At 36.5% G+C, this 12,203-nt stretch overlaps 1 protein-coding gene across 1 annotated transcript in view; it reads left to right on the top strand.

Annotated features, from left to right (window-relative positions):
• Positions 1–12,203, top strand: part of pcdh15b (protocadherin-related 15b) — a 166,029-nt gene that overhangs the window by 104,500 nt on the left and 49,326 nt on the right. The window contains exons 23-24 of the mRNA XM_042336845.1: positions 3,415–3,555; positions 3,685–3,797. Coding sequence (XP_042192779.1) covers positions 3,415–3,555; positions 3,685–3,797 — 254 coding nt within the window. The remainder of the gene's footprint in view (positions 1–3,414; positions 3,556–3,684; positions 3,798–12,203) is intronic.

Below are 12,203 nucleotides of genomic sequence, written 5' to 3' on the forward strand. Positions count from 1 at the left end.
GTATGACTATAGCTCACAATATTGATGCCTGATCTCAGTTTTGAACCTTTAGATAATTGGCAACATTTGATTTATGGAGGATTGCAACTCTGATGCTGAAATGTCCTCATGGTACATTCGATATCTGCTTTAAGCTTGGTTGATAATAGCTTCACATTAACTGAATATGTTTCAGTGAATGGGTCAACAATCAAACCCAAACACTTTTCAATAATCAAACCTAAACCCAGAGCCTTTAGACATCCTCTTGATATGAAGGGCGCTATACAAATGTAATTTATGTTGTTGTTTTTCATCTTTGTCAATGGTATTCAACTGCCAAAACTGATCTGAAAGTCTTATAAATACAGGTGAATTACCTCACTGCTTGTAAATTGCAGGTGTTTCTCAGGGCATATAGCCTTGTAACATAACCCGTTAATTGTATTTATGCACAGATGTTTTTTCCAACCATTTTTACTGTATTTGTAAATTGAATTGTCTACCTTTACCAACCCCTGAGTACTTTGGGATAGAAATGCCTTTTGGAATTAAATTTAATATTTTGCATTCATTTTCAGCATATTAATTATTATTTAAAATATGTGGTCTAATTTGATTAATGCTTGTTTTATCATGTTCCCTATCTTAGTATGCTCCTCCTTTGATTGTATGGCTCAGTGAGGAAATCCATTGCTTGGAGCGAAAGGTTAATTTCAGCAATCGTGTTTTAACCTTCCCTTTTGCATTAGGTATTCTTTAAGTGACAGTTGTAACTATGGTTTGCTATTACCACAATTACATATACAGGATTTCTTCTTCTACAAATCCCTACTTTTTTTTTACCATTTTAATCGTGCAATAAAAATGTCTAACTTTTCACAAATGATGGTTGCTCCATTGTTTCTCATGCATTGTGCGTTCCCCTTTGAGTACAGTCACTGAGCAGGTCAACGGTCACAAAAAATACCCCTCTGGTTCTCTGTTGCCACGGTGATAAGTTGCTGACCTCTTGAGAAAGCAGTATGACTTGAGAGTTGGCTTTGAAAATTGTGGGTTGACTGTTGCTGCACACGCAGTCGGAAAGATGCTATGGCATGAAAGGTGAACACTGTGGTCACCTTTATTGCTACCAGCTGTAAATAATTGGTGTGACCCTCCCCTTCCTTATCCTGAGGAGCTCCCTCAGTGCTCTGTGCCAAAAGCTGAAACCTATTTTTAACTGTTTTTGTGGCCTCCATATTTCCTAGCTTTCTTAAAGCTTTTCACTGTATCTCGATCTTTGGCATATCTTTTCATCTGGTCACCCCCCTTCCCTTCCCCTCCCTTCTCCCCCCTGACCCCAGCTCGGGTCTGAAATGCTGTACACTGTCCAGCGCCTTCGGATGTCCTCCCTACGTGAAAGGCGCTATACAAATGTAATCGTGTTGATGCATCGCTAGCACATTCCTAATTCACTTTATAATAATAATATTCCTTGCGTTTGATATAACGCTTTTCACATCTTCTTGACGTCTCAAAGCGCTTCACAGAATATACTGTAAAGTGAATTGACTGTAAATTTGTGGACAAAGCGCGGCAGCCAATTGCGCACAGCAGTGTCCCACAATAAAATTACAGTTATAGAACCTTTCACGTCGGGAGGACGTCCCAAAGTGCAGTCGTGGATTGAAGTGGCCAATTTATTGTTGTTTTTTTCTTGAGGGTTTATTATCAGGCGTGTGGAGTAAGGAAACTTGCCCAAGGTTTCACCCTGTCGGAAATCAAACCAAATCTCTCGCTGGCGAGGCAAGTGCTCCAACCATTGAGCTAAAGGACTCCGCTTACACCCATCTTCCCACTGAATCCACTATTACACATTTATTTCACAAACACTTGGTCCTCTCTAAAGATATTATACGTTTACACCAGTTCCATTTGCCCTCTTTTTTGAAACTATAATCATTTACAATTAATCTGTCTAAATTCAGCATTTCTGAGCATTATAGATTACCTAACAGTGCTTCATTTCTGCTCTCAATATTTAGTGGTGTCAACTGCCTGAAGTTGTCAGTCAATTAAGTCAAACAAATACAAAGGACTTGTCACCCCTCATTTATTTCCACCCCGCCTCAGTGTCACTTACTTCACTTGTCAGTCTGCTACTTCAGTCGCCATTCCTCTAATTGTCACTTCTGATGATCATCTTACTCCTCCCTGCCCCTCACCATTGCTTTGAACTGTACACTCACTTCCAGATCCTTCAAGGGAAATTTTTCTCAACAAAATGAGATTTTGTAGTAAGTTTGTCCAAAAGAGATGTTTAAAAACATTGGAAGTTAGGTCTGAAGTCGTCTATGCCTCGGTAAAGATTAAAGTCATACGGAAGATATTCTCAGTTAAACAAATTCTGAACTGTATGGGATTCTATATTCAAATAAAAGTAATCTAGTACATCTCAATTTTTTAATCTTCTGAGATGCACATAATATTCTTTCGTTATCTAAGGTACCTTCTGTTTTATTGACACGGTGCAAAGCCATAGAAGGAAGCCTGTTGTGATGACTTGTACATCTTTGGTTGGTTGGTCTGATTGGTCTGTTGGCAGGAATTAGGTTTATAATGATTATGGGTAAAAAAAGTAATCAACTTTCATTGAGCCTTTTCTCAGAACTATAACTTGATGTGTATTACAAATCTAATGTTCTGCATTTCTATAGAATGAAATGAAAAGGTTTGATGCAAGATATTGATAGATTTTCTTAAAAAAACAAATGAAGTATTTTTGACACCTGCAAAGTAATCTGTTAAATGTTTGTAACACGATGTAATCAAACTAAATTTCTAGCTGTCAGTGATTGCTCAATAAACTGGAGTGAAAACCACCAGTATTGGTGATATTTATCTGTTTATTCTTTTGATTGACTGGCCACCGACCATATGTGACTGAGTTTCAAATTTCTGACAATCATCTCGTTCATGCATTTTGTCTTTATTTTCTACCATTTTCAGGTTATATCAAGCAATGTTTCATAAACTGTGCATTTAATAGTTCAGGATTATTTCCTCATTTCTTCCAGTTACTTGAATTGGTTTGAAGAAAATGGCTTTTTCGCATACTATCTAATATAAGGGCCCTCTTCATTCAAAACCCAGCAGCTGGTGTCAAAGACATGGAAGCATATTGCCTATGTTGCTTCTGACCTATTTGTACATGACAGAGAAAGCAAGAAAAGTTGCATGGGTCTTGCAGGCTCTGGAGTGCCTAAAGATAGAACATTATTTTATGGCTTCGGGAGACTGCCTGAATCAAATGATTTGCTTTTCTGTAGAGGTTTTTAAACATGAATAACAAAAATAACATTATGTTTTTGAAATATGATTATTCTATGTTTATATCCACCTTTTGCTGATGACCTTACCCGATGCATTTATCTACATTAATTTTCTACACAGGGAGGTCCAGCAAGCAGAATCAGGTATAAAGTTGATATGGCCCACACTCAATACAGTGCAAGCATCTTTGATGTGGAAGAGGACACAGGACGAGTGTTGACCCGGGTCAATCTCAATGAAGAACCTAGTTCGATTTTTGAAGTAAGAAAAGCTAAAACAAATTAATATTTTTATTTGTAACTTTACTGGGTTATTATTTTTTTCTAGTAATATTAGCTTAATGGAATAAATATGTTTCTGATTTTATTTCTTTGATTTTTTTTCATATAGCTAGTTGTTATTGCATTTGATGATGGAGAACCTGTGAAGTTTAATTCTACCACAGTAGTCATCACTGTCCTGCAGCCATCAGTAATTCCACGTTTTACACAAGAAGAGTACAGGTATTATGTAGAGTACATTTACTGCCTCACATGTTTTTTTTAATGCTGTTCAGTTTTACCTGACCTCAGTGACATCCTGGAATTCCTCTTCAGATCACACCAGTGTAATAGTTACATATGTATTTTTTAATGCCAACCAGCTCGCTGGTAAAAGATCATTGATACTGATGTGCAAGTCATGCCCATAGGATTATAGATTAAAAATCTATTTAAAGGTATAATTTATGGACTACTGTATAATTTTATATTACAGTTTAGAGGGTTAATTTTTAGATGTAGTTTGTTTTTACATCCAGTGACGCTTTTGCTCCACTTCCTATTGCTATGTTCAAGAGTTCTCTTGCCTATTGTGCTCCTGAATAAGCTGTAATACATATGTGGTTGCACAAGGGACAGTTTGCGTTTATGCCACATTCTCAATGTGATTGGAAGGTCATTGCTGATTGTGCCTCACATGGCAGCAATAATGAGGCCTACAAAGAACACTACTGTATTCAACTAGCTATTATTGCCTGTGGTGCTTTATACATTAGCCAGATGTTTAGGATGTCAGTTCAGCCAAATATTTGAATCTGGGGAGTCTTTTCAGATATTTTACTGTCCTTATTGTAAGATGTTGAATGCTTCACACAAAATATGCATAAAGGCACAGCTTTTACAATTATTGAGTCAGTCAAAGACACATCAATTTCTAATTTAATTTCTAAATGTGTTGTATTGGTATTTCTGAGTAGGCGATTATCTTTCTCCCAATAGAACTTTGCAAAAAGTGAAAATAATGTAATACATTTTTGGGTGTGTTTAAATTGCCGTGTAGAAACCCATTACACAATATTTATATGAATTTACTTGATTTTAAGAATGCCTTCAATCCTGCAGAAGTCACTGTATATTCAGTTAAAGCATAGCCTTTTTTTAATATAATTATCTTTAACTTTGATGTTCCTTGTTCTTGTTTCTGTTATTTCTAATTGTTATTTTAATTGAGGTTAGGGTGTTGCTGTGCTGAAGTTAACTGGCCACAACATGAGTGAACTGAAGTAATATCTACAAAGCTGCAATGCATAGTGTCATGCACCAGTTCATTTTCTTGCTGTTCCTGTTTATTGTGCTACCAAGCAAAACCTGACAGCGTTTTCTCTGACGATATTTGTATTTCCTACCTGCCTATTAGTTGCTTTTTGTCTGTATTCTCTTGTGCATTCATGTTGGGTTTGCATTCATGTTTTCTGGTAGTTTAGCAATGGGCTGTGATCAATATCCTCTTGATCTAGTAGTAGGTTTGCACTTGAATTATCTGTCGGCAATATTGGCAGGGTTTTCAATTTGTGTTTGATCCAGGAAAGAATAAATCTTGTATAATACAAGTTTGAGTCAGATCCCTAGCAGAAGGATATGCCTGATTCACGCCCGTTCAGAGATCAAAATTCTCTTAACAAAATATTTGGATTATTCCCTATTGTAAAATCCGTCCACACACTTGATATTTTCCAGGACAACTTGGGTAATGGCTGGAGGAAGTAGAGAGGGTTCAGTTTCCTTGGACTCTTCAACTTTCTCCTCAGTGTAAGGAACCACCTTTTCCTGTTACATCTATGCCAAGCTTACTTTCCGTTCTGACCCTTAGCAACAGTTTCTCCTCCTCTCATTTCAACCACTGCTATTCCTGAGTTTCTCCATGATCCGAACAGCCAGAAATATAGTACCACAAAGTTAAATATAGTAAAAAAAAGGCACAATTTGAATGAAAACTAACGAAAGAACATGGTTGTCAGCTGAAGTAGCAGTATCATGTTTGCCTTTTACAGTAGAAGCAAATCTTATACAGTTCATATACTGCAGATGAGTTACAGCATTTGCATATTCTCATTGCATTATACACTTCACAATTACTTAACATTATTAATAATTCACTTGGACTAAGGTTGCTGAGTTGCTCATTTAATTTTCGAAACTGTTTGGTCAAATTGGATCTCACTTTGGCTGGTGTGTGATGCTAGCTGCTTTCTATATAAAAAAACAGAAAAGTGCTAATTAACAGGTTAACAGATCAGCAAGATAACTGAATAAATATTCATATCATGTATGTGAAATGACTTCATCCTTTTCAAGCAAAGTCTTCTTCTAGTGTCAATTTAAATTGGGTTCATAACAGATTCTTGGTCTACACTCAGAGCAATATAACTTTGTCCATCTATGCTCTAAGGACATTAAAGGTTCATGAATCTGTCTTCCTAAGACTATATAGAACAAGTGTCCTGACCGAATAATAAAAAAGAACATCTTTTAAATATGATTAAAATACACAACGGTGGTATATATATAAGTTACTAACTAACCCAAAAAGTATGAAACATGCGATACTACAGTATTTTTAATGATGACATTCACAATGATGCACATTCACCGCATGCATTAAATATGAAGAACTTATAAGTAATTTATCTTTGAAATCAATTTTTTATAAGGTGAAGGCTTTAGGCAAACTTTCTTTTTTAGAGCACAATTCAGTAGATCAAAGAACATAACTAAAATGAGGGAAAATTAGAATTTGAATCTCGAATGCTCCTTTTATTAATTTTGAAAAGGAAAAATAATAAAACCTTATATTTGGTAACCTTACAGCACCTTTCATTTCGAGAGGACCTCCCAAAGCACTTCACAGGATATACTGTAAAGTGAAGTGTCTGTATCTGTTTTTTAGGGAACGTGGCACCAGTTTGCACACACCAGTGATCCACAAAAAGCCACAAAGCGAAAAGGGTTTCACAAAGAACTAAACAGCTTTCTGGAAATATAAACAAGTCTGTGTTACTAGATTTAAATCTAATGTGGCAAAGTAACCTTTTGGGAAGATGGATAGTGGATTTGCTGGACCATTGGTCCACTGTTGCCTGAAAGTGTTTTATATATATATATATATATATTTCTAATTTATACTTTGTTCTTTGATGTGAATCTCTATGTGAAGTGCGGTGGATAGCCCATGTACCTCTAGAGAGTTTTTTTTTGTGTTGCATCATTTTTTAAACAAAAACTAACATTTGTTATCTTATCTCTGCATGTGCTTAGTTGGCAGTTTTTCAGCCCCCAGAAAGCTGTAAATTTAAGTCAGACTTTGCCACTCTGAATAGTCTTATAGCTGGAAGTGATACTGCCAAGAGTCTAACATTTAATGACGAAAATAAAATGCAGTGAGTTATGAGAGGAAGATTTAGTTTAAAAAAATACAAAGGTCACGAAGGTGACTTGTTTCAACAAAACTGTCAAAATCTGAATTACTTTGGTTCTGTTTTAATGATTTTAGAAGTAACCTGTGTCTGCAGTAGTTAACATCATAGCTGTTCATAATTCATAACATATTAGATATGGGACTCCTTTCAGCTCATTATAATTGAAACTCTATATCCTAGATCGATGTTGCAGGTTGACTGTTCTTTTTCTTATCTGACAGTGCCAAATCTATATCCTTTTACTCCTTCTTTAATCAATGCTTTGTTTCTTTACTTCTTGAATGACCCGTTACAGCCCCCCTTTACCGCACAATGATTATAGAATATTTATATATTTATTTGTTTGCATCTTTAAATATGAAAGATCACATCTTACCTGTGAATCGTTACTTTGGTTTCCTGGAGTGATAACAACAGTAACTAGTTCTTTGTTGGTTCCACATCAATAATTTATAATTTGCCACTCACCTTCATACTGTTAAACATTTGAATCATGTACCTACCCACTCCGCATTTTTCTTTCTAATGAGACATTTGAACTGCCTGAGCTACTTCTCATACATCAGTGATCAAAACCCCAGATACATCCCAGTTGCTTTTTTCTCTTCAATCCCAAAGTCATTTGTGTGTGTGCAGATATTTCTGCATTCCCTACAGTAGGTTCCACCACACAGTGACAATCTGAGTTGTGGAATCCTCAAGGAGGGGAGGAGATTCTGCAAGTAGGCTCTGAAAGGAGCGAGGGGGTAGGCACTGCAGACAGACATGAGGTGGATTCTGCAGATGAACCCAGAGAGTGAGGGGAGGGGGGACATTAGATATCAGCCCTCGAGGGGGCAATATTGAATCAGCACCTATTGATCGTTTTGACTCTAGCTCAGCGATCTTATTTAATCCCTAACTTTGTTCTTATTTAATCCCTAATTTAGGAAGACAGATCCCTAACTCTGGTGTTGAGGTAAAAGAAATGCAAAAAATCATTCTTGCATAGGAAATACTTCCCACTCAGCTCATAGTTCTGGGCACCACACTGTAGGAAGGATGTTAAGGCATCAGAAAGGGTGCAGAGGGGATTTACAAGGATGGTACCAGGAATGAGGGACCTTGATTATGAGGAAAGGCTAGAGAGGCTAGGATTATTCTCATTGGAGCAGAGAAGGTTATGAGGAGACCTAATAGAGGTCTTCAAAATCATGAGGGGATTTGATAAGTTGGAAAGGGAAAAACTGTTTCCACTGGTGGGTGTGCCAGAAGGGGAGCGGAGGTGAGAAGAAATGTTTTCACGCAGCGAGTTGTTCAAATCTGGAACGCATTGCCTGAAGGGGTGGTGGAGGTCGATTCGATAACAACTTTTAAAAATGCGGTGGATGGGTATTTGAGGAGGATGGGTCTGCAGGGTTATGGGGAAAGGGCTGGGGAGTGGGATTGATGTTACATTGCTCTTTTCAAAGACCCGGCACAGACCCGATGGGCCGAATGGCCTCTTTTTGTGCTGTACGATTCTATGATTCTATGAGTGCAAAATGTGTAAAATATACAAATTAAAGGTCATTTGGTTACCACAAGCATAGGACTTTGCTGACTTTTACCAAGATATATCTGACTTTTGACATGTTTGCAATGACTTAATTCATGACAAAATGGTAACCCTATTTATAGGTAGCACCTGCCTGGATATTTACAAAGAAAAAACAACCTTGCCTTGTGTAGTCAGTGCATTCAATGTGAATAGCCTATTTGTTGTCATAATCCACCTTTCCAGCTTTGGAAAATATGTGACTTCTTATAATGTAATGTATGTCTGTCAGCCCTCTATAAGTCTTGAGCAGGCATCACAAGATTTACAAGGGCTTAAGGCACACCATTATGTCTGTGCAGTGTTACAAGCTATTTCCCCTGTCTGTTATATCCTTTGACAGACAGTATCATCACCTGTTTCTTCTATGCAGAATTTTAAATGCAGTGCTACTTGCTGAACCAGGGTTAGTGAAGGATGTATTAAGCTATCTCCTGCCTCTTCAGTGTCCCAGAAAATGTCTTGAAGCCTTTCTGTACTCCCCAAAACTGCTTGGATGGTTATTTTTGAGATATCTGATTTATTAATAGTTGCCTACAGTTGCAGTTTATATCGTTTAGGTTTATATTGCGATTCAGCTCTCCATTAGTGAGATGTGCTAAAATCATTATAATAATCCTTGCATTTAATATCATACCTGATCACATCATCTTAAAGTTCTTCAGAGGATTTTACTGTGAAATATAGTGATAGTCAATTGGCAGGTAGCAATGTCCCACAAGTGGACATGAAGTGAGTGACCAATTTTATTTGTTGACCAGGACACCACAAGAAACCCCCTTCTCGTTATTTATTAGTATTGAACCCCAAGATCTACAAATGTAGCATTTAATTATGTTGTCACTTGTACAGCCTTTAATTGATTTAGAATTACTTATTATTTGATTGGTAAAATTCAAAAAATCAATTGTGTTTTTTCAATTACCCTAGCCAACATAAATATTTATGGAACATCAAGCTGATATATAGTAAGCACATCAATACTTTCATGGCTACAGAACAAGAGGGTGCACATTCAGGATTGTAAAAGGCTATTTCAGGGCAGACACCAGCAAGTATTCTTTTTTTTACAAAGAAAGTAATTAATGACTGGAACGGGCTACCTAGACGGTTATTTAAGGTCTTGACACTGGATTTATTTAAGAAACAGTTTGATGCTGTAATGCGAAGTCAATAGGGTGGGTACTCTAGGCTGAGATCAAATGGGAAGAAGGCCCTTCTTCCAAACCTCTCATGATTTTGTGATCTGCAGTTAAAATTGTCTGATTAGTGGATTTTTGTAGAAACCTTGATGGTAATAAAAATGACTCATGATTAGTTTTCAATACTAAAATGTCTCCTGACACTTTGCAGACCAGAAATGAACAAAGCAAATAAAAGCGTATGTGTCAGTTGTGTTTCTGTAAGAAAAACAGAAGGAAAAATAATCTTGACATAGATATTTGTACAAACACCATGTATTAGCTTTCAAATAGATTTAAATGAAAGTGGTATAATAAATTGGATTTCATTACATTTACTGTTGATATAAATGATCCATTTGGTACGAATGGCTGATAATGATACTCTTTACCAAGATTATTAAGACCCAATTGAAGTCATATTTGGGGCAGAATAGTATCAAATACTCGCACATTTAAGTCATAAGTTGAAGTTTAGTTTATTGCTATCAGTGCACGATTAAAGTATTCAGATTCATAGCCTTTACTTTGGAAAAGAAAGTCCTAGGGGAACATCTATCCTATTTAGATACGGCAGCTCTGAAGAACATCAGGAACTCAGATGGAGACAATATTTCCCAACAGAATGTATTAACTAAGAACTGATTATGTGGCTTTTACTGAAAGACAGTGCCTTGGGAGATTTATGCTGAGCAGATTCCTTCTGATTGACTATGTCAGGATTGCAAAGTGAGTTACATTCTCAATCTGTGATTTTTCCCTGTGTTACCTATAGTTGTGAAGGTCATAGCAGCTATTAGTTTCTGCATTATGGGCTTCATTCAAGCACATCCAAAGATTGTGCATTCAGTTAACCATGTCACCTTGCATACAGTAGGTCACAGATGTTTTGTTCTGTAAAGCACATGTTACAATTCATTCTCCAGAGCTAAGGAAATGCAAGTCGAAAGTCATCACCAATTTTGGGGCATTTTCAATGGCTCAATGTGAGATTGACTTCACATGTGTTGAGTTAAATACAGCTGTGTATGATGTTTTATATTTAAATTGAAAATAAATTTCCAAATGGGATATGCAGCCAAAGTTGGTGGTGTGCATCTGTAGATACTTGCATTTGGTCTTGTTCTATACATGTGAAAATGAAAAGTTCAAAGTTGGTGTGTAGATCACAGCACTCCAGTACTTAAAACTATCCAGAGCATTTCCTTAATTGTGCAAGTGAGTGGTGGAACGCTGCATATTTAAATATTCTTACATGCAATTTGACCCATTCCTTCATATTTAATTCTATATTTAATTGGAAGTGTAACCACAGACCTTTTACCACAAGTCCTTGATATATCATGACATGTAAATCTAGTTTCCTATGTAGAGCACATTTATTTATCTGGAAACCAGTTACACAGTATTCTACAGATTTCCTTATCCATTCTTTGGTCCAGAAACTTCTAGAAATTGGAAACCAAATAGTTGTATTTTGAGAGTCTTTGGGTCATATAAGTCATACAATATAGTTAGCCTGAATGGCTCAGCAGGTATATAGAATCCACGAGAAAGTTAACAACTGGATGAAAATTCAAACCTCACATGGTTCCTTAACCTTAAATCCCATTAGAGAATATTAATGTTTTAACTTTCCAACCTTCGGATGGTTTCAAATGTTCATAATCAAAATGAGAATCTTGACATAGATATTCGTACAAATACCATGCATTAGCAATAGAATAGATTTAAATGAAAGATGTAATGAAAGTGATAAGCAAAAGGAAAAAACATCTGAATGTTGAATATCTTGGACAAATCCTGGAAAAGTCTGTTTCTAAACTTTGTCCAACAATAGCTATAATAGTGGATGTGTTTCGCCCACAAAACACATCGTCACTACACTTTACAGTATATTCTGTGAGGCGCTTTGAGTTGTCTCAAAGACGTAATAAGGCGCTATATCAAATGCAAGGATTATTATTATTATTGTTTATTTATAATTGTTGAGGAATGGTAGGTCACATTTCCTGTAGGGGTCACACCTTAATCCACTCGTCAGCATTTTGCAAATGCTGTGTTTGGCATCAATTGATGAAAACTGACTTGGTGCATTGAATGAATCAACATCAGCAATGGGCTAAACTAACCACAACAAGGTCTCTTTCAGCTTCTCCCTTGGTGAGTTCTATCCCATCCATGGAGTGCATGAGTCTCTGTTTACATTTCCTACATGCAGAGCCTTATTGACTTTTTTTTCCCTCAGTGTTTAGCCAAGATCCATACCCTGTTGAGCTATCATGTTGAGTTCTTAGCTGGCTCCCTGAGGCTTGAAATTCTTCATGGTCTTAAAAGTATAAGATCCTGCAGACTTTTCCAAAATTCTTGAATTCCGTATTTATTTGGAAACTGTTTAGCTCCACCTTTACAAAGT

This window comes from Callorhinchus milii, unplaced genomic scaffold (genome assembly GCF_018977255.1).
Source record: "Callorhinchus milii isolate IMCB2004 unplaced genomic scaffold, IMCB_Cmil_1.0 Scaffold7, whole genome shotgun sequence".
NCBI classification, from domain to species: domain Eukaryota; kingdom Metazoa; phylum Chordata; class Chondrichthyes; order Chimaeriformes; family Callorhinchidae; genus Callorhinchus; species Callorhinchus milii.